The sequence below is a fragment of the Mus musculus genome, chromosome 9 (genome assembly GCF_000001635.26).
Source record: "Mus musculus strain C57BL/6J chromosome 9, GRCm38.p6 C57BL/6J".
Classification (NCBI taxonomy): domain Eukaryota; kingdom Metazoa; phylum Chordata; class Mammalia; order Rodentia; family Muridae; genus Mus; species Mus musculus.
The window spans coordinates 21,182,622-21,208,665 of NC_000075.6; the positions used below are offsets into that span (position 1 = coordinate 21,182,622).

Below are 26,044 nucleotides of genomic sequence, written 5' to 3' on the forward strand. Positions count from 1 at the left end.
CTGAACTGCTCAGCTCTGGCTTGGAATTCACTGTACACCAGGCTGGCCCTGAACTCCAGGAGCTCCGCCTGCCTGCCTCTGCCTCTCCAATGCTGGGATTAAAGGTGTGAGTCACCATACCTAGTTCCTTCCTTCCTTCCTTTCTTTCTTCCTTTTTTTCTTCCTTCCTTCCTTCCTTCCTTCCTTTCTTTCTTTCTTTCTTTCTTTCTTTTAATTATTTTAAGAATTTTGTGGGTTAGCTTTTTGTTTTTACTTTAAATCATTACTTTTTATGTGTGTGAATGTTTTGCCTGAATGTGTGTCTGTGCACCATGTGTGTGCATGGTGCTTCTGGAGGCCACGAGGGCATGGGGTCCCCTGCAGATCCCTGTGAGCCATCATAGAGATAGTGGGAATTGAATTCCAGGCTGGCTGGAGAAACAGCCTGTACTTGTACCCACAGAGCCATCTCTCCAGATGGGATTCTGTGGTTTGGATTTTGTTTTGAGACACAGTCTCATGTAACCCAGGCTAGCCTCCGGCTTGCCCTATAGCCAAGGGTGGTCTTGAACTTCTGACCCTCCTGCGGCTACCTCCTGAGTGCTTAGGATCATAGTCATGGCGCACCAGGCAGGCGCAGGCCAGATCCTTTGTGCGTGTGACAGGTGCTCTACTATCTGAGCTGTGTGCTCAGCCCTGAGGCAAGGTCCCACTCTGCAGCCCAGGGCTGTCCCAATCTAGAGCAAGAGTGCTTGGGTCACAGGCCTGAGCTGACACCTGGGAACAAGTTTGTGTTGGGTTCCACCAGCTTTTAACAGCCTGTGAAGTGACATGATGTTGCCTTATGGGGGTGGGTGTGATTCCGTGTTCCTCTACGCCCCAGCTCTGTCTCCCGGCTTGTCACTCAGTCCCTCCCAGGGTCTTTGGTAGTGATATCACCTTATGACAGGGAGGTATGGATAGTTGCCTAGTCAGACTGTGGATGGGCTGTGGGGACAGAAAGCCTCAGGAAGCGGCCTAGAAACCACATCCGGTGTGCCTTCCAAACATCCCTTTCTCCTGGAGACTGAACTTTGTGGTAGCCTGGAGGTGGGCCCAGGTTGTTGCTGGGTCTCCTCCCTGTCGCTGGGCCTGGTCTCCACATATACTTGTTTAGAACACATGCTGTTGGGAGACAGGGCACTGGGCAAGAAGTGGGTGGGGAAAGGAGAGTAGAAATTTGGCCTTTAGGATGGGGCAAGGTGTGGGGGACACAAATGTCCCTTGGGTTTGATTCTGTGCCTGTCTCACCTTTTGTCCCTCCAGTCCTCAGCTCTGCCTCACAGTATATGTCACCCAGTCCCTCCCTAGGGTCTTGATCACCTAGCCTTGCACTCCGCCCTCTGGGGTGCATCTGGTTCCCCCGCAGGCACACGGTGGCGATCTGAGACTTGGAGGTGGCACAGCTCGACGTCAGGCTGGGGAGGAGTGGAAGGCGGGGCCGGGGCAGAGGGAAGGGCCGCGGGCTGGGAGCCGGGGAAACCAGAGCCCCGGGTGTCCCCAAGGCCCGGAGTGGGACCGGCGGGAAGTGGGCGCTCAGTTTCACAGGGCTCTTCTGCAAGAGGGAGTCAGGCGCTGCGGACATTCGCGTGAGGAGGACACAGGCACCCGGGTACTCGAGTCCCGTGGGGGACCACAGGGGTGGTGCCAGAGGCTAGGACGCGACAAGTGTGGAGGCGGTGCCGGCGATTGCTGGCACCTTGGGCCTGGCGTGCAGTGCCGCACACCCTCCCGTGCAGCAGCTGGTCCCCAATGCCGGCCCCGACGGCTTGGCTCTCATGCGCTCCAGTGCAGCACCCCGGGCCCGGCCCCGACCCCCAGCCTTGGCATTGCCCCTAGGACCGGAGTCATTGACCCATTTCTCCTTCAGCGAGGAGGACACTCTTCGACACCCTCCGGGCAGATGTGTCAGGTGGGTGGCCTGCAGCCAGTTAGTTGCCTTACTTTGTGACCTGAAGGTGCTCTTGCCTGTTTGTGGGAAGAGGACCCTTTCCAGAGTAGCCACCCTTTGGGGAATCCCCTAAATAGCTTCCCACAGCTAGCAAGAGATCCTGCCCCCTGCCCTAACCTTAATAATGTGGGGGTGCCTGCTGATGGTAGGGCTCCAGAACTGGGTGCTAATTTCCACTTCAACCTGTCTATTCAAAGTTAGGGTTCCTTGGGCCTTTCTGTTTCTCTCAAGCTGAGTATTTAGCACTCTCTCTGGCAGCAAATATGGGTGTCCAGCCTGTCACCTGGGCTCCATTCCCAAGCCATTGGCCAAGAGCCAGGCCTTACATGGTTTCTCCGATCCCCACCCCACCCCCACCCCTAGCTGGGGCAGTCAGACTGAAAGCCAAGCCCTGGTGTGTGGGGGAAGGTGCCTGAGAGTGCCCTAGGGGCATTTTGAGTTTGGGTGGGTAGAGCTTTGCCAGGAAGTGACCTTTAAGTTTTCTGGAGTTAAGACGTCTCTCTTCCCTGCCCCACTGCACAATCTGGTCAGAAACCCTGATGGACACAGACATACCGTTTCCAGCAAAAACACACAGGGCCACACCCACAGATGGGTTAAGCTAGGTCACCTAGTGTTTGCTATTCTAGACTTTACCAGGGTCTCCGGGTTAGTCAAGGCACTGGGAGAACCCGCAGGTGACCTCTGACCAGAACAAGTGCTCACAGATGTTAACAGTTACAGAACACCCTGATATACACCTTCCCTTTCCCAGGAAGACACTGTCACTAAAATCCCCCCCCCCCCCCCACACACTTGATAACCATTTGGGTCAAAGACAGCAGTGTCTGTGCAAGGCATTCTCATGAGGTCACAGGAACAGGAACACAGATACCTGGGCAGTGGGGACACCTGGCCCTCCCCATCCTGTGTAGTTCTGTCTGTCAGGTATGGACACACAGGTGCCCTGCCCCAGACCTTTACAGGTGCCAAGACTTGACATCCAGTCCCACAAACAGCAGTGACACTGGCACCGTGAGCCCGCCTGGCCAACACATGCCAGAGCCGGCACTCAACCTCCTCGTGACCTTCACAGAGCAAACCAGGCCTTTCTACAGAGGCTTCCTGGCACCTCCTCTGAGGCAAGCAGGTGGAGGAGGGCAAGAAGCCTGGGAGACAGCAGGCTTGTCTTCTGTTCTCTGCTCTCAGAATGCAGAGGCTAGCAGCCCCAGGTTCAAAGCCACCCCTAACCAAGTTATCCAGCGTTTTGTTTGTTTGTTAAGCCAAGCGGGCCTCTGATTTGCTGTGTAGCTGAGGATGGCCTTGAACAGCTGACCTTGTCCTTACCTCCTGGGGTGCTGGGATGGCAAGCGTGCACCACCATGCCTGTTGGTGCTGGGATGGAACCCAGGGCTCTGTGCGTGTCAGGCAGTGCCTTACCAGCTGACTCCAGCCTAGACCCACGCATCTCTCACCTCATGGTCAGTTTCCTTGCCTGGAAAGTGGGGAGCTAATGCATGTGTGAGCCTGTGCCCCCCAACATGGGGCACACTCAGTGGCATTTGCCTTTGTGTCCTTATCTGTCATTAAATTCTTCTTTCATTATCTGGCATGAGGCAGAGGTCGCAGGGCCACTTTCCGATGCTCATTCTCTCTCTCTGCTGTGTGAGTCCCTGGAATACTGAACCTTTTCTTGCTGAGCCCCATCACTGGCGAAAGCTCGGTTATGGGGCTAGGGAGACCCAGGACTCCTGTCTTCACCAGTCTGCTGCTGGTGATCCAGACACAGCCCCTCCTGCTTATGTGACTAAGACTTTACTGGCTACGTTGTCTCCTGAGGTTGCAACGAGAGTCTAGAGCAGGTCATTTTAGCCCTGCTCTCTGGGTGGGGGCTGTAGTGCCGACATCTTGTCCTCTCTCGGTATAGTTTGTAACTTTGCCTCCTGTTGAGACGTCTCTAGCTGACTTTGGGCCACCCCAAAGCTAGCGACAAACAGGAGGGGCAGGGGTCTCTTTAAGTATGTGTATATGAGCGTGTGTATAGCACGGAGAGGTTAGTGGGCATCTTGTGGGAGTCACCTCCCGTCTTCCACAGTGTAAATCCCAAGGATCAGACTGAGGGCGTTAATGGTTGACTGCAGGCTAAGGCTGCCTGACCCAGGCTTCAGCTCAACAGCCCAGTCCTGTCCCCTGTGCCTGCGCTCAGCTCAGGGGACATTCGGGCCTGAAGCACAAACAACAGGACCCGAGGGACCATCTGCTTACCGTGCAGGCCCCTGTGCTCCCTCCCGCTGACGCGCACTGCTTCCCTAGGGGGCGGGCAGATTTGCCACCAGGATGCCAGCTAAAAGACCTCTCAGGGTCTGTGTGGGTCCCATTCTCCCTAAACTGTAGCAAACGTTCCTATGCCTCCGGAGGGCCAAGGGAGGGGTCCTCAGGGGGAGCCTCAAACTACACAAGTCCTGGAAAGACAGGCTGTGGCCATCAGGCAGCTGGTAGGCCACCAAGGAGCAGGTGATAATTCCCTGCTTCAGTTTTCATGTTCTTGGGGGTTTTAACAGGACCCACCTCAAGAAACAGTGGTAGAAATTGGGTCAGTATGTCAAAGCATTAAAACAGAAGCAGGCAGACAGTATATGAGAAGGATATGAGGAGTAGTGTGGGCCAGATGGCTCAGTGGGTAGACACGCCTGCCACTAAGCCTGACTGTGAGTTCTGTCCCAGGGGCTCACGGGTAAGAGCAGTTCTTGCGAATCTTCAGCTCTCCATGCCATGGCACAGACATTCTCTAAAGCACAATAAACAGACAAGTAAAATGTAATCATTTTTTTAAAATGGAAGTCAGTTCCATGTTTAGGCTAAAGTCCCATGCCTGAGACATGAAGGCCAACGTGCTAAATCTAAAAATCCAGTCTGAAATCAGAACCAGTGTCGGGGAAATGGAGCTGAGAGAGGAAGTCACTTAAAGACGCCCTTGGCACAGCTGGTGCTCACTGAGCACTGACATTGTCACCAGAGGCCAGAGTTCACCTGTGTAGACCAGACTGGTGACCAGACTGACTGAAGACCAGACTGACGACCAGACTGACCTCTAACCACACAGACACCCCACTCTGCTTCCCAATTGCTGAGACTAAGGCAGCCAGCACTTTTTATTTTTGTTTTTATTTTCTTATTTTATTTTAATTTATTTTGGGTTTTTGTTGTTGTTGTTGTTTGTTTTTTCGAGACAGGGTTTCTCTGTGTAGCCTTGGCTGTCCTGGAACTCACTCTGTAGACCAGGCTGGCCTTGAACTCAGCAATCTGCCTGCCTCTGCCTCCCAAGCGCTGGGATTAAAAGCGTGCGCCACCACTGCCCGGTTTATTTTTGTTTTTAAAAAGATTTATTGATTTTCATGCACACTGATGACTTGCCTGCATGTGTGTCTGTGTGAGAGCGTGAGATCCCCTGGAACCCAGATCCTCTGCAACAGCAACAGTGTTCTTAACCACTGAGCCGTCGTCTCTCCAGCTCCCCTCTTTATCTTCGAATTCTCTCTCTCTCTCTCTCCCTCTCTCTCTCCCTCCCTCTCTCTCTCTCTCTCCCTCTCTCCCTCTCTCCCTCTCTCCCTCCCTCTCTCTCTCCCTCTCTCCCTCTCCCCCCCCCTCTCTGTATGTGTGTGTGTCACCTAGGAGTATGTGCCCACCCATCCCACATGCCTGATATACATAAAGACAAAACTGTTCTATAGTCACCGCGCACTGCGCATATCAGAACTCACACTGGGCAGCATAGTGTGGCGCACCTCTCACTTAGAAGTCACAGAATACCTTTTAGGAGTCAATGCTCTCTCTCCACTATGTGGGTCCTAGGAACTAATCCTGGGCGGAGGCTTGGTGGCAAGTGCCTTTACCCCCCCACCATCCCAGCCATCCCGCTGACCTGAGTCTGTCTTTGTTCATCTTTCAGTGCTGGAGATAGAACCCAGCACCTCAAAAGTGCCCAGCACCTCAAAAGTGCCCAGCACCTCAAAAGTGCCCTACCACTTCCCTAGGTGAATTTCTTACTTGGTCTCACGTATGTAGTCCAGGCTGACCTTAAACTTGTGATCCTCCTGCCTCAGTGTCCTGAGTACTGTAGTTAGAGGTGTGCCACACTGTGTTGGGCCAGCTGTGAGTTCTGACGTGTGTGTGTGTGTGTGGGGGGGGGGGATGTGGGATGGCTGGGCACATGTGCCCACGTGTGCATGTCTGGAAGTCTGGGGGCAGCATCAGGTGTCTTCTGATACTCTCCACGTTACCTTTTGAGAGTCGGGATGGCCATCAGGTCCCCAGGATCTGCCTGCCTGCTCCCCGGCAATGCCATTTCAGACCCATTAGGTGCATGCAGCGGCACCCAGCTTCTACATAGATGCTGGCGAGACGACTCAGCAGTTAAGACTGCTCTTCCAGAGGTCCTGAGTTCAAATCCCAGCAACCGCATGGTGGCTCACAACCATCCGTAATGGGATCTAATGCTCTCTTCTGATGTGTCTAAAGACAGCTACAGTGTACTCATATGAATAAAATAGATAAAATCTTTTAAAAAGAGCAAACAAAAACCTCACATAGATGCTGGAGAACTCAGTCTCTTGTGATTGCGCAGCAAATGCGGTATCCACTGAGGCTGTTCCTCATCCCTGGCTTGTATCTTTTAGTAAAATTCATTGGAGGGGAACAGCAGAGATGGAACTCAGCAGGCAGGTAAGGGACTCACAGTGCAGCAGGAAGACCTCATTCAATCCCCAGGGCCCCAGTGGAAGCAAAGAGCTGACTTTTTTTTTTTTTTTTCCTTTTTTGGTTTTTTGAGACAGGGTTTCTCTGCGTAGCCCTGGCTGTCCTGGAACTCACTCTGTAGACCAGGCTGTCCTGGAACTCACTCTGTAGACCAGGCTGGCCTGGAACTCAGAAATCCGCCTGCCTCTGCCTTCCAAGTGCTGGGATTAAAGGCATGTGCCACCACAGCCCAGCTAAGAGCTGACTTTCTCATGTTGTTCTCTGAACACACGGGCCGTGGCACACACTCACATGTGTGCACCCATGCACACAAACAAATAAATAGACATGCTCACCATTCTTTCACGATGTATACTATTCCAGGGTCTGAATTTGTTAAAATATATCAATTCATCAGTTGCTGGATGGTTTTTGTTATTTTGTTTTTGGTAATTGACAGCTATTATGAACATTTTTGTCAGGTTTTGGCCTATGGCCTTTCCAAGTTTTTCTATATTTAGGTAGCCAAGCCCCTCAGTAAAATTTTAATTAGAAAAACAACAACCTTATTTTTAACATATGAATGTTTTGCCTGCATTTATGCCAGTGCACGATGTGTATGCCTGGTTCCCACAGACACCAAAAACAGGTGCCAGGTTCCTGGAGCTGCAGTTACAGTGTTTGTGAGCTAGGAGTCAAATCTGTGTCGTCTGCAAGGGCAGCCAGGGATATTTTTTTTTAAAGATTTATTTATTATTATACATAAGTACAGTGTAGTTGTCTTTAGACAGCACCAGAAGGGGGCGTCAGATCTCATTGCGGGTGGTTGTGAGCCACCATGTGGTTGCTAAGATTTAAACTCAGGACCTTAGGAAGCGCAGTCAATGCTCTTACCCGCTGAGCCGTCTTGCCAGCCTTTTTTTTTTTTTTTTAAGATTTATTTATTATTATTCATACAGCCAGGGCTCTGTAGAGCTGAGCTAAGTCTCCAGTCCCTCAGTTGATTTTTAAAGCCTTTTTTTTTTTTTAGACAAAGAGTTTCCCTGGGTAGCCTTGGCTACCACTCTGTGAACCAGGCTGACCTCAAACTCAGAGATCAAACTCAGATCTGCCTCTGGCTCCCAAGTGTTGGGATTAAACTGCCTAGCAAAGCCTTTATGGAAGGGTATGGTCCTTCTAATGAACTCAAGGTCACCTTGGTTTGCTAAAGCTGGAACCAAGATTTATCTTCACGTAGCCCTTTCCTGAGAGCTGACATTCTGACCCTAGTGTCCTGCCAGCCCACAGGGCTTTTCTGTGGATGGGCACTTGAACAATGAGCTGTTGTGAAACCTTCAGAATTATGCGCATTCCCCCTAGTGTGTGTGTGTGTGTGTGTAATTAAACATTCTTATTTCTTTTATGTGGACACAGGTAGACATGTGGGCAGGCGTGTTGGGGTGGAGATCAGACGATGGAGCCATCTCAGTGGCCCTTAAATTTTTAAATTAAAAATTTAGACAGGATTTGGCTATATACCCAGATTTACTTCCTCAAGTGCTGAGATTACAGATGTGAGCCAGCACACTAGCGCTCTCTCTCTCTTCCTCTCTCTCTCTCTCTCTCTCTCTCTCTCTCTCTCTTTCTGTGTGTGTGTGTGTGTGTGTGTGTGTGTGTGTAAGTCAGAGGACAACTGTGAGAGTAATTTCTTTGTCCCATCATTTGTGTCTCATTTGAAACTCTGGTCAGCTGGCTTGTGTGGTGAGCATCTTTACCTGCTGAGCCATCCTTCCAGCCCCCTGCACGATGATTTGTTTTGTTTTGGCACAAGGTTCCAGGAAACCCAGGGTAGTCTTGAATTCTGATCTTCCTGCCTTCACTTCCCAAGTGAGGGAGTTAGAGGCATGCACCACCGTATGAGTTCGAGGCTAGCCCCTCTCTCCCGAAGAATCCCTGCCACAAACCTTCTCTGTCAACTTCACACCTCTTCACCTCACCAGCGCCATCTCAGCCCCCTGACTCCACTTCCTTCTGTCTTTTGCAGCTTGGAGGCAGAAAATGGGCCAACACCGTCCCCTGGCCGCAGCCCCCTGGACTCGCAGGCGAGCCCGGGGCTTATGCTGCATGCCGGGGCAGCCACCAGCCAGCGCCGAGAATCCTTCCTCTATCGCTCAGACAGCGACTATGACATGTCACCGAAGACTATGTCCAGGAACTCATCCGTCGCCAGCGAAGCGTGAGCACACCCTGCCCTACTCACCAGATCCCCTAGGCCTGGCCCTGCCACAGGCTGCCCTTCCCAGCAGAGTGGGGCACCGAACCCCCAGTTTGGTCATTCCACACACATTATCCTCCCCACTGAAGGGTAAGCAATCCCTTTCCCTCTTACACAGAACTTACAAGCTTGTATGGTTTGGCTTGCCCACCAGTTCTGCCCACGCCAATCATTGGTGACCTTCGTGTCTGGCTCTCCCTCTCCTCCAGTCCTAGACAGGGTCTGTAGCCCAGACTGGCCGCAGACTTCCTGTGTAGCCGAAGCTGTTCTTAAATTCCTGATCCTCCTGCCTCCATTGCCTAAGTGTGGGGATTACAGATTCACACCACCATGCCCAATTTATGTGGTATTAGGGATTGTACCCCAGGCTTCCTGTATGCTAGTCAAGCCCTCCACCAAATGAGCTACATGTCCATGAGCAGGCAAGCTAACCTCAGACTCTCCTGCATCAGCACTCTTAGGAACTGAGATGACAAGCCCAGGGTCCAGTACTGGCTCTTTGGAGCTTCTGTCTCTTTCTATTTTGTTTGGTTCTGGTAGTAGATTCAGGGAGTCACATGTGGTGGGCGAGGCCACTGAGCCGTGCCCCTCTCCTTTAATTGGCTCTTCCTGCTTCTGGGGCTCCCCTCCAGCCCGCCCTGGCTTATAAGCCCTACAGGGTGGGAGCCCCAACTACTTGCCTTTCTCTCTCAGAGTCCTACTCCCTGTCTGTAGTCTCTAGAGTGTGTTCTTCCCACTGTTGCCTTGCCTGAATCTCCTCCCTTCCGGCCAGTCCTAAGCCCACAGTGCCCACCCTGCGTCCCTGGAGTCCTCACCTGTCCCTGTTCTTGATTTCAGGCATGGTGAAGACCTCATTGTGACCCCGTTTGCCCAGGTGAGACCTCCTCCTCTCATGGGGAAGGGACCCAGCCTGGTGGTTCCTGCAGGTAGAGGCCTCTCCTTACAGCTGTCCCCCACCCCAGGTGCTGGCCAGTCTCCGCAACGTTCGAAGCAACTTCTCACTCCTAACCAATGTGCCCATCCCCAGCAACAAGTAAGTGGTGCTGAGCCCCCGGCACCCACACTCATGGCACAGGAATGGCTGTCTGCGGATTCGGCCCATGCCAACCCATAAACCAGGTGTGTCGGTGCACACCTGTAATCTGGTACTCAGGAAGTGGAAGCAGGAGAGGCAGGCGTTCAGGCTCATCCTTGCCTACATAGGGAGTTTCAGGACAACCTAGGCTATGTGAGTCCTGGTCTCCAGGGGAGGAAAAGAAAAAAAAAACATCAGAGTTCAGATTCAGCTCGCTTTGTGACCTCAGGCCAGCCCACACTTGACTCCTCTGTTGAAGAACCCTTTCTAAGTCAGGGAAAGGATGCTAGGAATAAAGGCCTAGAGGCCTCTGTGATGGTGGTGAGGCTGTGGGCCTCAGCTCCAGCCCTGGGCTCCCAGTGATGACGACAACGATGATAACGACTTGCTAGACAGACCCGTGAGAGGTGTTTACCTTCTGTAAGAGGAAAGCTGCAGAACGTGTCTGTGAGAAACCCAGGAGATGACATGCACAAAGTGCTAGAACATTGCCTGGTACATAGTATATGCTCAATAAATAAGAATAGTTCACGTCAGACAGGATGGCTCAGTTGATAAAAGATGATGCAGTCAACCTTGACAACCTGAGTTCATTGCCCAGAACCCACACAATGGATAGAGAAAACTGACTTCCACCCGTTGTCCTCTGGCCTCCACTTGTACACTGGCCTGCATGCCCTGTACCCATACATGTGATAAATGTGAAAAAAGTTTATTAAAAAATAGACCTGGGGCCAGGCAGTGGTGGCATACACCTTTAATCCTAGCACTCAGGAGGCAGATTTCTGAGTTTGAGTCCAGCCTGGTCTGCATAGTGAGTTCCAGGACAGCTAGGGCTATACAGAGAAACCCTGTCTCGAAAAACCAAAAAAAAAAAAAAAAAAAAAAAAGACCTGGAGGCTTGAGGGATGGGTAGTTGAATGGCTGAGAGCAGGCCCTGCTCTCAAAAATTTGAGTTCAGTTCTCAGCACACATGTGGGATAGCTCACAACCACCTGTAACTCCAGCTTTGAAGGATCCAATGCCTTCTTATGGACTCTGAGGGCACCCAAAGTCACATGTGCATGTACACACACACACACACACACACACACACACACACACACACAGAGTGACAGTTAAACATTAGAAAGTGGGATAGTTGTACACACCTCTAATCCAGGTACTCTGGAGGCAGAGGCAGGGGTGCTCTGGGCTCAAGGCCAGCCTGGTCTACATAGCAGGTTTCAGGCCAACCAGAGCTACACAGTCTGACCCTATCTTTAAAAAAAAAAAAAAATAGGGGAGAGATGGTCCCTCCTATTTTAGGGCTGAGAGTATAGCTTCGAGTTACCAGCCCTTGCGTAAGAGCCATTCTCTAAAGCTTGAGAAGTTGGGGGAGGAAAGAAATTTGAGAACACAGGATCTGGCCCTACCACAGATGAGCAGTGTAGACTCAATGATACTAGCTTCCAGCCAGTTGGAGTATCCCAGGGCTCAGGGAGGCTGAGGCAAGAAGATCTCCCATTCCAATCCAGCCCGTACTTCATTGAGATCCTGTTTCAAACATTGTCACCTGCAAAAGAATCCAGTTTCGTCTAACTGGGCCACTCTGTTCTCTGTGTACAGGCCCTGAGCTGGGTATATGATGGGTATACAATTCAGTGGTAGATGCTTACCCTGTGTTCAGAGATCAGCATTTAATCTCAGGTACCACAAAAATAAGCAAATAATAAGTAGCTGGGGCTGGGGCTCAGTTGGTCTGATTTGAAGGAGCCCTGGGTTCCTCCCCAGCATCCTATATACAGGGAAGGGTGGTACACGCCTGTGACCCATAGCTGAGAGGGTAGGGTGGCTTGTAAGGAGGATGTTACTCATGGGTAAGGGAGGCTGGTTTTGGGAGAACCCAGGCTGACATTGGAATCTTCTTTCTTTTTTTTTTTTTTTTTTTTTTTTTTTGCAGGAGGTCCCCGCTGGGCGGGCCACCCTCTGTCTGCAAGGCCACACTGTCAGGTAGTTAAGCCTCAGCCTAGAGATTGGGGAGAGGCCCCTTACCCTGGGTGGACCTTCATCACTAGGGTGGGGGATTGTCTGGGGACCCTCTAGGACACTTCCCTGGCCATCCTTTCCTCAGAGGAGACATGCCAGCAGCTGGCCCGGGAGACCCTGGAAGAGCTGGATTGGTGCCTGGAGCAGCTGGAGACCATGCAGACCTACCGCTCTGTCAGCGAGATGGCCTCACACAAGGTGGGCAGGGCTGAGGAGCAGTCAATTCTGTGTGGAGGGATGGGTGGACCCTTTGGTGGATAGGGCTAGTGGATAGTGTGCACCGTTGAAGAAGAGGGCTGGTGGGCAGGGTGACTGGGGTGGGTAGGACCCATAGACAGGATGGATGTTTAGGGTGACTTTTGGTCCAGTGAGCAGTCTGACTACTGCAGAGTGGGTGGTGTGCTGAGTGTGGTTAATCCTCTGGAGAGGGTGAGCAGAGTTCTAGGCAGGGTGGCTGGGGTATTTATCCAGAATGGCCTGTGAGTAGTGACAGAGATGTAGCTGGGTCTGGTGTGGCAGAACCAGTTACTGAGTTGGGAAGTGGAGTGGACACCAGCCCTGGAGCAGGGACTGGGTACAAAGCAAGCACCAGTTTTAAGTAGTGGGCGGGGCCAAGATCTGACAAAAATGGGGAAGTGAGGGACAGGAGGGTTTCATTGTCATTCTCTGCAGGTGACTGTTGCTCATGGAGGCTGTGTGCTTGGCTTGTGTGATCTCTCTGAGTATGCATCCCTGGCATACAACCTATATGGCTGATGGCTTTTTAAAAACTATCCATTTATTTTTATTTTCTGTACACTGGTGATTTGACTGTGTGTATGTCTGTGTGAGGGTGTCAGATCCCTTACAACAGGAATTACAGACAGTTGTAAGCTAGCTACATGTGGTTGCTGGGAATTGAACCCTGGTCCTCTGGAAGGACAGCCAGTGCTGTTAACCATCTCTCCAGCCCTGGCAAACGGTTGGCTTTTTTGTCTGCTCATTTGCAAGTGTATGTGGGTCCTTCTGAGCAGTTGTGTGCAGATGTGAGCCATCAGAACGGTGTGCGCTTGTGGCTTGTGCACCAATAGTCACGTAGTGTGCTGTGGGTGTCCAGGCTGTCCGTGCCAGAGGGTTATGTCTGAGGGCGTGACTTTGGTCTGGATTGGAATCTGAATATCTCTGGTTCTGTGCAAGTTCTAAGAATGTAAAGGGAGGGCTTGGGGCTTCCCTGCCCAACTCCAGGGGGCACCATTCAGTAAGTAAGGCCATATGAATTGCTTTTGGGAGCCTGCAGCCCTTGTGGGCGGTGTCTGTCAGGAAATGAGTGTGCAGGTGGAGGCGGTCTTCCTTAGGGAATGCTTGTGGGTGGACGCTTGTCTGGGAAAAGGAGTTAGAGACAGTTGTGTCCCTGAGGATGGGTTAGACTATGTGTGTGTGTGTGTGTGTGTGTGTGTGTGTGAGAGAGAGAGAGAGAGAGAGAGAGAGAGAGAGAGAGAGAGAGAGAGAGGCAGAGAGAGAGAGAGAGAGAGAGAGAGAGAAAATGTATGTTGATTTGAACCTCTAAGTGTCAGAACCTAGGCGCTGCTTCCTCAGACTGTGTCTGCCTGTGGACTCTTGAAAGGGGTGGGGCTGAGGACTTTTGTATGCTGTGGTTAAATGTACAGCTAGGGCTGTATTGTGGCCTTAAAGCTGTGGCTTTCCGTGTGTGTGTGTGTGTGTGTGTGTGTGTGTGTGTGTGAGCATTTGGTGTCTGACTGCATTCACTGTCTGGGTTTGAGGACAGTGTGTCTTAAGGCATGTGTGTGTGTGTGTGTGTGTGTGTGTGTGTGTGTGTGTGAGCATTTGGTGTCTGACTGCATTCACTGTCTGGGTTTGAGGACAGTGTGTCTTAAGGCATGTATGTGGTGTGGAGTATGTTTCTATCTGGCCATGTCTCTGGATGAGATGTGTCCTCATCGAGGTTCAAAGACCTCCTTGCCTCCCCACAGCAGCCTTCTCTGAGTCCTGCTGAAGCTCATGGGCTCTGATGCCCCTTTAACGCCCCCCCACCCCCAGCACCACCTGACTTCAAGTGCAGCCTCCAGTACCGCAGTGAGCGAGCGAGCGCGCACATAGAACAGTGCACACACGGAGCCCCAAGCCTCCTCAGCACAGTTTGATTCCCAGGGCGCTTACCCTGCCTGTCCCCATGGGCACAGGTCCCCCACTGCCTCCCACCTCTGCTGCAGAGGGACTCATCAGGACCAAGGGTTGGCAGACGATGTAACCAGGGCTGCTGCTGGGAGCGCGGAGGGGAAGGGGGCCCCCAGTCCTGCTGGGCTGGCCCAGGCCCCTCCGCGGCTCCCCTTGGACCTTGTCCCCTCCTCCCCAGCTGCTCCCCTCCATTGCCCCCGGTCCCCAGGAACCACTGACCCAGGGACTGGGCCAAACCTCCTTTCTCTGTGTGCCAGCCCAGAGATAAGCTTTCATCATGCCTCTGGTTGACTTCTTCTGCGAGACCTGCTCCAAGCCCTGGCTGGTGGGCTGGTGGGACCAGGTAGGACGGTGCAGGGTCAGGGGTGGGGGTGACACCGTCCATCAGGGACCTCTGATCTTATGGGATAGGCACTTGTCTTCAGCTGTGTTCATGTGTGGCTGGGCCATATAACATGCTTTGTGGCCTCTGTGTGACCCCAGGGTTGGGCGTGGATGGCAGTGTCTGTGTGTGAGTGTGTGTTTGGGAGTCTCACTGGGGAAGGTGTCTTTCTGATTGGGTGTGACTGGCCTGTATCTGGACATGCATGTGTCTGCAATGGCTGGGTGTCCTGCCTGGTACTGAAGTGGACCAGCTGTTGTGTGTTGGGATGTATTTGTTAAATGCAGTGCTACTTGATGTATCTGGGGGTATGTGACCCCCAAATGTCAATGACTGACGTATTGGGGTGTGTACCTTTGGCTGGTCTGAGCATCTGAGCTTTGTGGCGCTAGATAGACTGAAGGCAATTGGGAGTATGTGCAGTTGTGAGTGTGTATGTGTGTCTGTGTCCAGGGTCTCTGGGTAGTATAGAAGAAAGGGACACCCCAATCTTCAGTGTGGCTCACCCCCTCCATCTGCCGCCCCCTACCTTGCCCATACAAGAGTGTGTTCCTGCTATGGGGTGCTGGGGGTGGGGAGCAAATGCCCTTTCTGCTCCAAGCCCAATGTCACAGAAGATGCCTATGTGAAAGGACATGGGGGGACCAGGAGGGGACCCCCCAAACCCACTCGGGGACATATTCCACCCATCTGTATGTTATCTACCTCTCTGAGAATGGAGGAGAGGGGAGTTTGCCGGGACCCCCTCCCCCAGGTGATGGGATATAATTTCCTAGGCTCACTCCGTTCTGGTGTCTAGCCAAACCCTCTGCTCCTCTCCCAGAGCTTGGATGCTATTAAACCTTGCAGATGGGGCTGGGCTTGGTGAACAGACCCTTATCCTTCCCCTCCCACCTGCACCCCGGAATTGAGGTCATGTTTGGCAACACCTAGGCCAGGCTTGGGGTAGCTCTGGGAAGGCAAGGGTTAAGGGGCCTCAGGCTTGCCCCCCTTTCCTGGGCTCAGCAGCTGGTTGGAAGGGGAGTTGCTAAGGAGACTCCCATCACCATGGCGACCGGAGTCTCCTGGTGTGCTATTGGTTCTGTGGTCAACAGGAGCCCCTCCCTTCCACAGGTGCTCCTTGCATTACTCTTTTTTTTGGGGGGGTCCTTTCCCTTTACTGGGAATCCCCCCTCCCAAGCTGAGGAAAGCCCCTCCTCCAGAGCCAACAGGACAGGAAGAGCTAATAGCACTCGTCAGACACTCTAATTGGGGCTCTGAGTAGAGAAACTGTGGGCCCACAGGAATTTGCTGGGAAGGGCTCTCATATATATATGTCTATATGTACCCCACAATGGTCCCTATCACCCATTCTTTTTTGGCTCCTTCTCCTCAGTTTAAAAGGATGCTGAACCGGGAACTCACACACCTGTCGGAAATGAGCAGGTCAGGAAACCAGGTCTCAGAGTACATTTCCAACACGTTCCTAGGTGAGTGCAGGGCAGCAGGTGTGTGTGGGATGGGGGGGCACTGACTGGGTCAAGGGTCACATGTTCAAGAGCTCCCTATTCCTGAGTCCCCTCTCAAACTGTGAAGCCACCCAATTTCTGTAGAGCCCAATTAATAAATACCTCAGGCCACGGAGATTTCTCTGTCATGAAAGTGCTGACCTCATAAATGTAAGGACTTTAGTTCGAATCCCTACCACCCAGAGAAAAGCCCAGGTGGCACGTAGTACATCTATAGTCAAGTAGAAGAGAACATTAGCTAGGCAATGTAGCCAAATCTATGAGCCCCGACCGGGTTCAGTGAGACATACTCAACAAGGTAGAGCTGGCAGTGGGGCCAGCACCTTTAATCCCAGCACTGAGAAGCAGAGGCGGGTGCATCTCTGCAAATTTGAGACTAGCATGGTCTACATAGCAAGCTTTAGGACAGCTAGGCTACATGTGTCTCAAAAAAAGGAAAATGAAAAAAGCAACCCAGGGAGCAGAACTGAAACAGCAATGGAGGCTTAGCTCTGCCACAGGTGTGCATGTGAGCACACCCAAGGGAAATAAGATAAGTCAAAAGCTCCACAGAAATTGAAGTAGAATTCTTACTCCTCATCTTTCATTATTTATTTATTGATTTTTATTTATTTGTTAAGATAGTTTTTGCTGTGTAGTTCTGGGAAGCCAGAACTACACCGCATTCTTAAACTGTGAAAAGACTCCAAACGGTGCACAGGAATGTTGCCCAATGGGTAGAGCACTGGCTTAGCATGCACAAGCCCTGAGCTTTTACCAGCACAATATAAACTCACCCTGATGGTGCAGCCCTGGTGTCCCAGTACTATGGGAAAGCAAAGGAAGAAGTTCAAGGTCATAGTTTTCTACAGAGCTGGTTAGAAGTCATCTGGCTAAAAAAGATCCTGTCTCAAACTAAAACACACACACACACACACACACACACACACACACACACACACGCAACGAGCAGGGTGTGTTGGCACAGTCCTCTGATCCTTGTTCTCAGAGTGTTAAGTCTGAGAATTGTAAATTTAAGGACAATCTGGGCTGCACAGTGCTGTCTCAAGAAGACAAAATAAAATAAATCGAAAATTTCTCTCACACAGCCTTTAATCTTGATTATCAGGAGCAGAAGCGGGAGATCTCTGAGTGTGAGAGGCCAGCGTACTCTATAGAGCAAATTCCCGGCCAGCCAGTGATATGCAGTCAGACCCTGTCTAAGAAACAGAAAAGCAAAACCAACATGGAAGTAGAGGATTGGTACCCAAGGTTGCCCTCTGACCCCCGCACACACACACACACTTAATAAAAGAGAGTCAGTATGTTGGCACATGCCATTCATCATGACCCCCAGGAGACAATGACAGGTGGAACTCAGAATTCTAGCCAGTCATAGTGATTCCCCTGTCTTGAAAAGCAAAACAAAATAGAACAACAACAAACCAATAAAAGACCAAGTGTAGTGGTACACACCTTTAATCTTGCACTCAGGAGGCAGAGGCAGGCAGATCTCTGAGTTCAAGGCTAGCCTGGTCTACAGTTTGAGTTCTAACATAGCCAGGGCTACACAGAGAAACCCAGAAGAGGGCATCCAATCTCATTACAGATGGTTGTGAGCCACCATGTGGTTGCTGAGAATTGAACTCAGGACCTCTGGAAGAGCAGTTGGTGCTCCTAACCCCTGAGCCATGTCTCTCCAGCCCCAAGAAACTTTTTTTAAAAATAAAGATAGAAAGAAACTTCATGTGAAGTAGTGGAGCATACCTCCAAAATCCCAGCAGTCAAAGGCTGAGGCAGGAAAATTTCAAGTTCCCAGGCCTGCCTGGATGACATGATGAGACCGTGCCAAAAAATGTTTCAAGACCGGGAGATTCTGAGTTTTAAGCCTCCCTCCAATAGCTAAGGTGTGGTATGTCTTAGAATTCTGAGGATGCAGCCAGTGGGTTGGTTGCATGCAAATTAGGTCCTCCAAGGTCATAATGGGGTCAGCCCCACTGGTTCTCAGAAGCCTTTGAAAGCTCAAGAAAAGAGTCTCTGTGGCTGCTCTTCAGGCTGACTGGTGCCAAGGGGTGGGGGTGTCATGGATCCAGAGACCTCCCTTCCCTCTCACCTACCAACGATGTCACCTCCCATCACTACCCTCAGCCATCAGAGTGGTATCTTCCCTGGCCAAGAAGGTCCCCTGGCTATCCAGAGTCAGCAGCAGCAGCAGCTCACTTGGGGGTCTTCATCCCACATCCTCATGTCTCATACCATGTTGTGGCCCAAACTGGGCACCAGTCTGAGGGTACTCCACAGTCCAGGATCATCCCTAAGACCCCCACTCCTGCCCACCACCTCCCAGAAAACTTCTTTCATGAGTCCTGGTTTCCAGCCTCAGAACAGAGAAGAGCATTCCCTGCAGAAGGATGGCCTCATAGCAAGTGAGACATCTCAGGACACCACCACAGGCTGAGGGATGTGGGGGAGCCTCCTGGAAAGCCATCCCATGCTTCTTACCTGACCTTTGACAGACAAGCAGCACGAAGTGGAGATCCCATCGCCCACGCCGCGACAGAGACCCTTCCAGCAGCCCCCACCAGCAGCAGTGCAGCAGGCCCAGCCCATGTCTCAGATCACAGGGCTGAAAAAGCTGGTACACACCGGAAGCTTGAACATCAATGTCCCACGATTTGGAGTCAAGACAGATCAGGAGGACCTCTTAGCACAAGTAGGTGTAGGGAGCGGGGCTCAACAGGGGAAGCCTTGTCTGGGAGGCATCCATCAAAGGGCAGGGGCTTTGGGGCTCATGTAACCCAGGTTCCCAGGGTGCAGAGTCTGACATGTTGTGGGGTGGAAGGGTCAGAGAGTGACTCCAACTTGCTCCACCAGAACCTTGGATTTAGACAGTCACTCATTCTGACACACTTGTGGCCAGCCCTGGTACACGGCTTTTTAATCAGTGTTATAAACTGAGTTCGTGGTGTGTAATGGATTCCGAGGAGACCAACAGTCCTCCTCCGACCCCAACACAACTGAGGTCTTATGAGCAGCTTACAGTCCGACAGAGGTCTGGGGGTCGGCCCGGCTTGCTTCCCAGCTTGTGAGCTTATGGGTATTAGAGAAGCCTGGCATGCTTATGGTCCCAGAGTCCCTTCCCAGCACCGCATGAGCCCAGTGTGGTGGCCTGTGACCCTAGTACTGGGGAGGTAGAAGCAGTGGCGCACACCTTTGATCCCAGCAGAGGCAGGCAGAGGCAGGCAGATTTTTGAGTTCTAGGCCAGCCTGGTCTACAGAGTGAGTTCCAGGACAGCCAGGGCTACACAGAGAAACCCTGTCTCAAAAAACCAAAAAAAGTAAATAAATAAAAAGAGAGCGAAAACAATAAATTTGGGGAGGGGGAAAAAAGGAGTTACAGAGATGCCTCAGCCACTAAGAGGGCTTGCTGCTCTTGCGAAGGTTTCTAGTTCAGCTCCCACCATCCATGATTCGGAGAGGAGGCCAGGGGCTCACAGCAATTTTAGCTCCAGGGATGGAGCACACCTTCTGGCCCTGTACACAAGTAAAACACAGAGATACGCATACACATAAATGGTTTTTTCTTTCTTTTCTTTCTTTCTTTCTTTCTTTCTTTTTTTTTTTTTTTTTTTTTTTTTGAGGCAGGGTTTCTCTGTATAGCCCTGGCTGTCCTGGAACTCACTCTGTAGACCAGGCTGGCCTCGAACTCAGAAATTTGCCTGCCTCTGCCTCCCAAGTGCTGGGATTAAAGGCGTGCACCACCATGCCCGACTGTTTTTGTTCTTTTTTTTTTTTTAAAGAATTTTACAAAGAAGAATGATTGAGGAAGACATCTTAAGGTGACCTCTGATCTCTGTGGATATGCATACCTGCACACAGGCACACACACATACAAAGATATAGTCTGTCTTAAAGTCCATGTATCTGGCCCATGCTTTTAATCTCAGCACTAGGGAGGCAGAGACAGACAGATGGCTGACTTCCAGGACAGCCAGGACTACAAAAAGAAACCCAGTGGTGGGAGGGGTGGTGCTGGAGAGATGGCTCAGTGGTTAAGAGCACTGGCTACTCTTCCAGTTCAATTCCCAGCAACTACATGGTGGCTTGTGACCATCTGCAATGGACCTGATACCCTCTTCTGTAATGCAGGCATACATGAAAATAGAGCACTCATATACATAAAATAAATATATGTTGGGTTTTTTGGTTTTTTTTTTTTTTTTTTTTAAGTTTAAGGCAAGCCAGGTGGTGGTGGCACACGTCTTTAATCCCAGCACTTTCGAGGCAGAGGCAGGCGGATTTCTGGGTTCCAGGCCAGCCTGGTCTACAAAGACAGGGCTACATAGAGAAACCCTGTCTCAAAAAAAAAAAAAATGTCCATGCATTTGAACTTTATGCAATTTGTGAACAGTAATGAGGCTCAGAGTCCTAGGAAGTAGCTTTCCTGTCCCTGAACCATGCAAGCTCCTGACTTCTTACCCTGTCACTGCCAGGAACTGGAGAACTTGAGCAAATGGGGCCTGAACATCTTTTGTGTGTCGGAGTACGCTGGAGGCCGTTCACTCAGCTGTATCATGTATACGATATTCCAGGTGATGTCGAACAGGGAGCTGGCTGGGATCCAAGGGGCTGGGACGGGGCATTGGGGGTCAGCAGGAGTCACTGCTCTGCTCTGGCTCCCAGGAGCGGGACTTACTGAAGAAATTCCACATCCCCGTGGACACCATGATGACATACATGCTGACGCTGGAGGACCACTACCACGCTGACGTGGCCTACCACAACAGCCTGCACGCAGCCGATGTGCTACAGTCCACACATGTGCTGCTGGCCACGCCTGCACTGGATGTGAGTGCCCGCCTCCTCCTGTCTGTCCCTTCATCTCCTCTAGCCCATTTCTCTAATCCTATCTTCTCTTGTTTTTGGGGGGTGCTGTTGCCTATGTGTGGAGGTCAGAGAACAACTTTTGGAACGGAGTTTTCTGCCTTTTTACTATGTAAATCCAGGAACCAGACTCAGTCATGTTTACCTGAGTAGCAAGTTCTTTTACCCAGTGAGCAGTCTTGCTAGTGTCTGTTTTGTTTTACTGGCCTGTGTGTGTGTGTGTGTGTGTGTGTAAGGGGGCACACGGGGCATGTGTGGAGGTCGGAGAACACTCCTTTGTGTCTTACCGTCCCTTTACCTTGTTCCAAGTCAGGATGTCACTTGTTGCCACACATCCCCAGACCAGGCTGGTGTACAGCTCTCATAGAGATCCGCCTGCCTCTGCCTCCTGAATGCTGAGATTAACACCTTCATTTTTGAAACAGGGTCAACCACTGAGTAGGGGAGATTGGCCAGGGGCCCCAGGGACGCAGCCCTCTCTCAAAGCTGAAATTGCAAGATCAGCCCACAGGCCTGGCTTTTTAATGTGGGGTGTGGGTTTGAAGCTCAGGTCGTCATGCTTGCGTAGCCAGCACTTTACTGGTTCAGCGATCATCTGCCCAGACACTACATCTATCTTTCTCTTCCTCTTCTTTCTGGAGTCCCATCTTCCTCATCTCTGTCTGGGCTGTCCCTTTTGTGTGTCCCCTCTGTGTCAGACTCTGCCTCTCTCTCACTTCTTCTCCCTGCCCCCAGGCCGTGTTCACAGACCTGGAGATTCTTGCTGCTCTCTTCGCTGCTGCCATCCATGACGTGGACCACCCTGGCGTCTCCAACCAGTTCCTAATCAACACCAGTGAGTGGCTTTTCAGGGCGGAGACAGTTAGGCTCAGGGCGTGGCCATTTGGCCTAGAAGCAACATCTGGTTGAATGGAGGTGGGAATAGCCCCTCACGTTGGGATGAAAGTATGGAGGTGGTCTAGCTGGAACCGGGGCTGGTCAGGATGAAGGTGGAGCCTGTGTTGTAGAGATTAGACCACCTGGGCTAGGGGAGGAGCTGGCAAGGCTAGCTTTGGGGCTTAATATATTGATGGGAAACAACCTGCCTGTGAACCTGGTTTATGGGGCGTGAAATTAAACCAACTGAGCTAGGGGTGGAGCCAGCCAGGTGGGGGCGGGGCTTGTGAGGATGGGATGGGCCCGCTAGGCTAAGGGTGAGGACGGCCAGAGGAGGATTGGAGCAGGAACAGTCTAGGCGCCTGATGCTTGGTTTATTTGGTGAAGCACCGATGTGGCAGAGGAGGGGGCTGGGACTAGTCAGTCTGAAAATGAAGCCAACTGGAGACTGGGCGCGCACGGGGCGGGGCTTGGTACCCAGGTGGTACCACGTGGTACTCTGCAGATTCGGAGCTGGCATTGATGTACAACGATGAGTCTGTGCTTGAGAACCACCACCTGGCTGTGGGATTCAAGCTGCTGCAAGAAGAGAACTGCGACATCTTCCAGAACCTCAGCAAGCGCCAGCGGCAGAGCCTGCGCAAGATGGTCATCGACATGGTGGGCGGGGCCAGCGCTGTGGGTGGGGCTTGGTGGCGGGGCGGGCCTTAAGAACCCTGCAGTTTGGCAAAGGAAAATAAATCTAGGGCCAGGGTAGGTAACAGAGTGGATGTCAGGGGGAGGGTGGGCAAGCTTTCTTCCCTGACTTGACATATCTTGCTTTTAGGTGCTGGCCACAGACATGTCCAAGCACATGACCCTTCTGGCTGACCTGAAGACTATGGTAGAGACGAAGAAAGTGACCAGCTCTGGAGTTCTCTTGCTGGACAACTACTCTGACCGTATCCAGGTGCCCCAGATGCCCTCTTCCTCGTTCGTGATTGCCTCTCCCATCTTCCCTTTCCAACACATGCCCCTCCTTCCTCTGTCAATTCCCATATGTCTCTTTCTCAACCTCTTCCGTCTCTCTCCAACCCTCTCCCCTGACGTACCCCACTCAGCTTCTCTCACCACACACCCATCTTGCCCCAGCTGTCTCTCACCTCTCTCCATTTCCCTCACACTTCTTGCCTCAGCTTTCTCCTTCACTCCAATTCACCTGCCCAGCACACACATACACAGACACGCATACACACACATGCATTTGTGCATTAGCGCGCGCGCACATACACACACACACACACACATACACATTCAGGCATACAAGCACATGGAGTTAAGAAAACCTTAGGCCTAGTGAGCACCCTTAATCCCAGCATTCCAAAAGTAGAGACTGGAGGATGGCCACAAGTCCAAAACCAGCTGGGACTCTATTTGGAAACCCCTTTTAAAAAGTCAAATAAAGCCACTAGAAACTAAATCTGAGTGTGCTGTTGCATCCCTGTGTCCCCAGCACTTAGAAGATGGGGGCAGGATCAGAGTTTGAGGTCATCCGCAGCTACATAGCAAGTTCAAGGCCAACCTAAGCTACAGGGGACCCTGTCTCATAAAAAAGACAGGGAGACAGAGAGAGAAGACAGCCAGAGGCCCACAGACTGGGATTCTGCCTGGCCTCTGAAGGCCCCTCCCTGTATTCACCAGGTCCTCAGGAACATGGTGCACTGTGCAGACCTCAGCAATCCCACCAAGCCCCTGGAGCTGTACCGACAATGGACTGATCGCATCATGGCTGAGTTCTTCCAGCAGGGTGACCGAGAACGGGAACGCGGAATGGAGATTAGCCCCATGTGTGACAAGCACACAGCCTCTGTGGAGAAGTCTCAGGTACGGCGGGTACAGGGCCTCGGGACAGCTTACAGGAGTAGCTTGGCCCACCTCTCCAGGACGACAAAATCAGTGTCTGACTCTTTGGTAGTGGGCTCATCGGAGGCAGGTCACTCCCATTTTGCAAAGTTATGTTCACAGATCTCTGGCTAGTCCACCTATCATGGCATCAGTCTGCTGCAAACCAGGCATTTTAAAAACAATGTTTTGTGTGTTGGGAGGGGGGTGGTTTTAGTTTTCTGTTTTACATCTGGACCTTGAACTCACTATAGCCAAGGATAAATTTGAATCTCTGATCTTACTGCCCTACCTCTCTAGCACTGGATCCCGGGCTGCCCCACCACACAGGTTTATACAGTGCTGGGAGTAAAGCCCAAAGCCTCCTGCATGCTAGGCAAGCACGCTCTGCTAACTGAACTACAGCCCCAGTTCCCCTTTATCTTTTTAATAAGTTGTATTGTTAATCTTACTGGGCAAAAATAAGGCCACAATTTTTGAGCCAAATTTGAAGCAAGCTTTATTTAAGACTGGCCGGGTCCATACCTGGGATTCTCAGACTGTGGCACCAAATTACATTAGTCAGAGGCTTATAAAGGCAAAACCCTTATGGCTACACATCTCCTGCTTTTGTCCAAACTGGGGCAAGCATTCATCCTGATAAACTTCAAGCCTCTGTCCCTCCCACCCGCATGTGATCAGGCATCTCCTGTGCGGTTGGGCAACCAAGCTCATTTACAGAAGTAAAACCACGGGGCTTGTGTTCCGTGATTCTCAGCTCCCAACATCCTAGGAAGGTAGCTGTCCTTGGACAAGTGAGGCTTACAGATTAGAGTCATTCTTGTTTTATAGATTCGTTAAGCACAGTCATTTAAACTTAAAACATAACATTGGCCCTCACAGTATCAGTATAGACCTGTGTTTACACTGGGCAAGTGACACACCCGCAGTGCCACCTGCTCTTCTCACCGAAGCAGCAGGTATGTTTTAGCCTAAACGTTTGGGCAAGCTTGGGCATCTTCACAGGATCCTGTGTGTGGGTCAAGGCGCTTGACACATGAAAAGAGAGAAGATCCTACAAGAGTCCTCTGACAGTCATATCTATACCAAAGCATGTGTGGTCCCGAAGTAAATCAAAATTTAGTAAAAATTTAGTAAAAAAAGGGTTTTTTGTTTTCTAATTTTTAGGCTAGGACTCACCATGTATCCCTAGCGAGCCAGGAGTTTACTGTGTAGACCAGGCAGGCCCGGAACTCAGAGATCTGCCTGTCTCAGCTCCCAGTATTGGGATTAAAGGCGAAGTGTGCAGGTGTAAAGGCCTGCACCTGCATTCTTGGCCTTTAATCCCGGTACTTGGGAGACTAGGACAGGGCTGGACAGATAGTTGTTCTTCCAGAGTACCTGGGACCACGCACAAGGGAGATTACAACTGTCAGTATCAATTCTAGTTGCAGGACTCCAACTCCTTCATCTGTCCTCTTTGGACGTCAGGCATCAACATGGTATACATACAAACACACACACACACACACACACACACACACACACACACACACGAAGGCAAACATTCATACACTTAAAATTAAATAAACTGGGTAGTAGTGGCTTATACCTTTAATCCCAGCATTAGTAAGGAAGAAACAGGTGGATCAATGAGTTCGAGGCCAGCCTGGTCAACAGAGCAAGTTCCAGGACAGCCAGGGCTACTCAGAGAAACCCTGTCTCGAAAAACCAACCAAACAAACAAGCAGCAGCAGGCAAGATCTCTGGGAGTACAGGGCCATTCTGGGCTGCAGAGTGAGATCTGGGCCAGCCATGACTATACAATGAGAGTGTCTCAAATAAAAAAACACCAGTTGATATATATGGAACTATTTTTAATGTGTTTGGGTGTTTTGCCTCTGTGTGTGTATGTGTGTGTGTGTGTGTGTGTGTGCCTGCATGTGTGTGCACTGGTCTAGTGCCTGCAGAGGCCAGAAGAGGGCAAGAGGTCATCAGACTTGGAGTAACAGAAGATGGTTGTGAGCCGGGTGTGGTGGCTCACGCCTTTAATCCCAGCACTCGGGAGACAGAGACAGGTGGAGTACCTGGTCTATGGAGTGAGTTCCAGGATAGCCAGGGCTACACAGAGAAACCCTGTCTCAAAAAGCCAAAACAAAGAAAAAAAAAAGAAGAAGAAGATGGTTGTGAGCCACCATGTAGATTCTGGAAGCTGAATTCGTGTTCCTAACTGCTGAGCCCTCTTCCCCAGCCCAGGATGGACTGTTTCAAGTGTTCTGGGCTGGCTAGATGGTTGGATTTTGGGACAGGAGCTCACTGTAGATTAGGCTAACCTTGCACT

The 26,044-nt window shown here is 51.3% G+C and overlaps 1 protein-coding gene across 9 annotated transcripts in view; it reads left to right on the forward strand.

Annotated features, from left to right (window-relative positions):
• Pde4a (phosphodiesterase 4A, cAMP specific) overlaps positions 1–26,044 on the forward strand; it is a 47,549-nt gene that overhangs the window by 16,922 nt on the left and 4,583 nt on the right. For 2 of the 9 annotated variants that reach the window (NM_183408.3, XM_006510091.4), the window contains exons 2-14: positions 8,706–8,897; positions 9,774–9,810; positions 9,899–9,969; positions 11,954–12,003; positions 12,125–12,237; positions 15,972–16,065; positions 18,600–18,796; positions 20,577–20,675; positions 20,767–20,931; positions 21,703–21,802; positions 22,349–22,503; positions 22,670–22,792; positions 23,524–23,706. In NM_183408.3, coding sequence (NP_899668.1) covers positions 8,706–8,897; positions 9,774–9,810; positions 9,899–9,969; positions 11,954–12,003; positions 12,125–12,237; positions 15,972–16,065; positions 18,600–18,796; positions 20,577–20,675; positions 20,767–20,931; positions 21,703–21,802; positions 22,349–22,503; positions 22,670–22,792; positions 23,524–23,706 — 1,579 coding nt within the window. The other 7 variants (XM_030244126.1, XR_003947813.1, NM_001310750.1 and 4 more) reach the window with 7 other exon arrangements.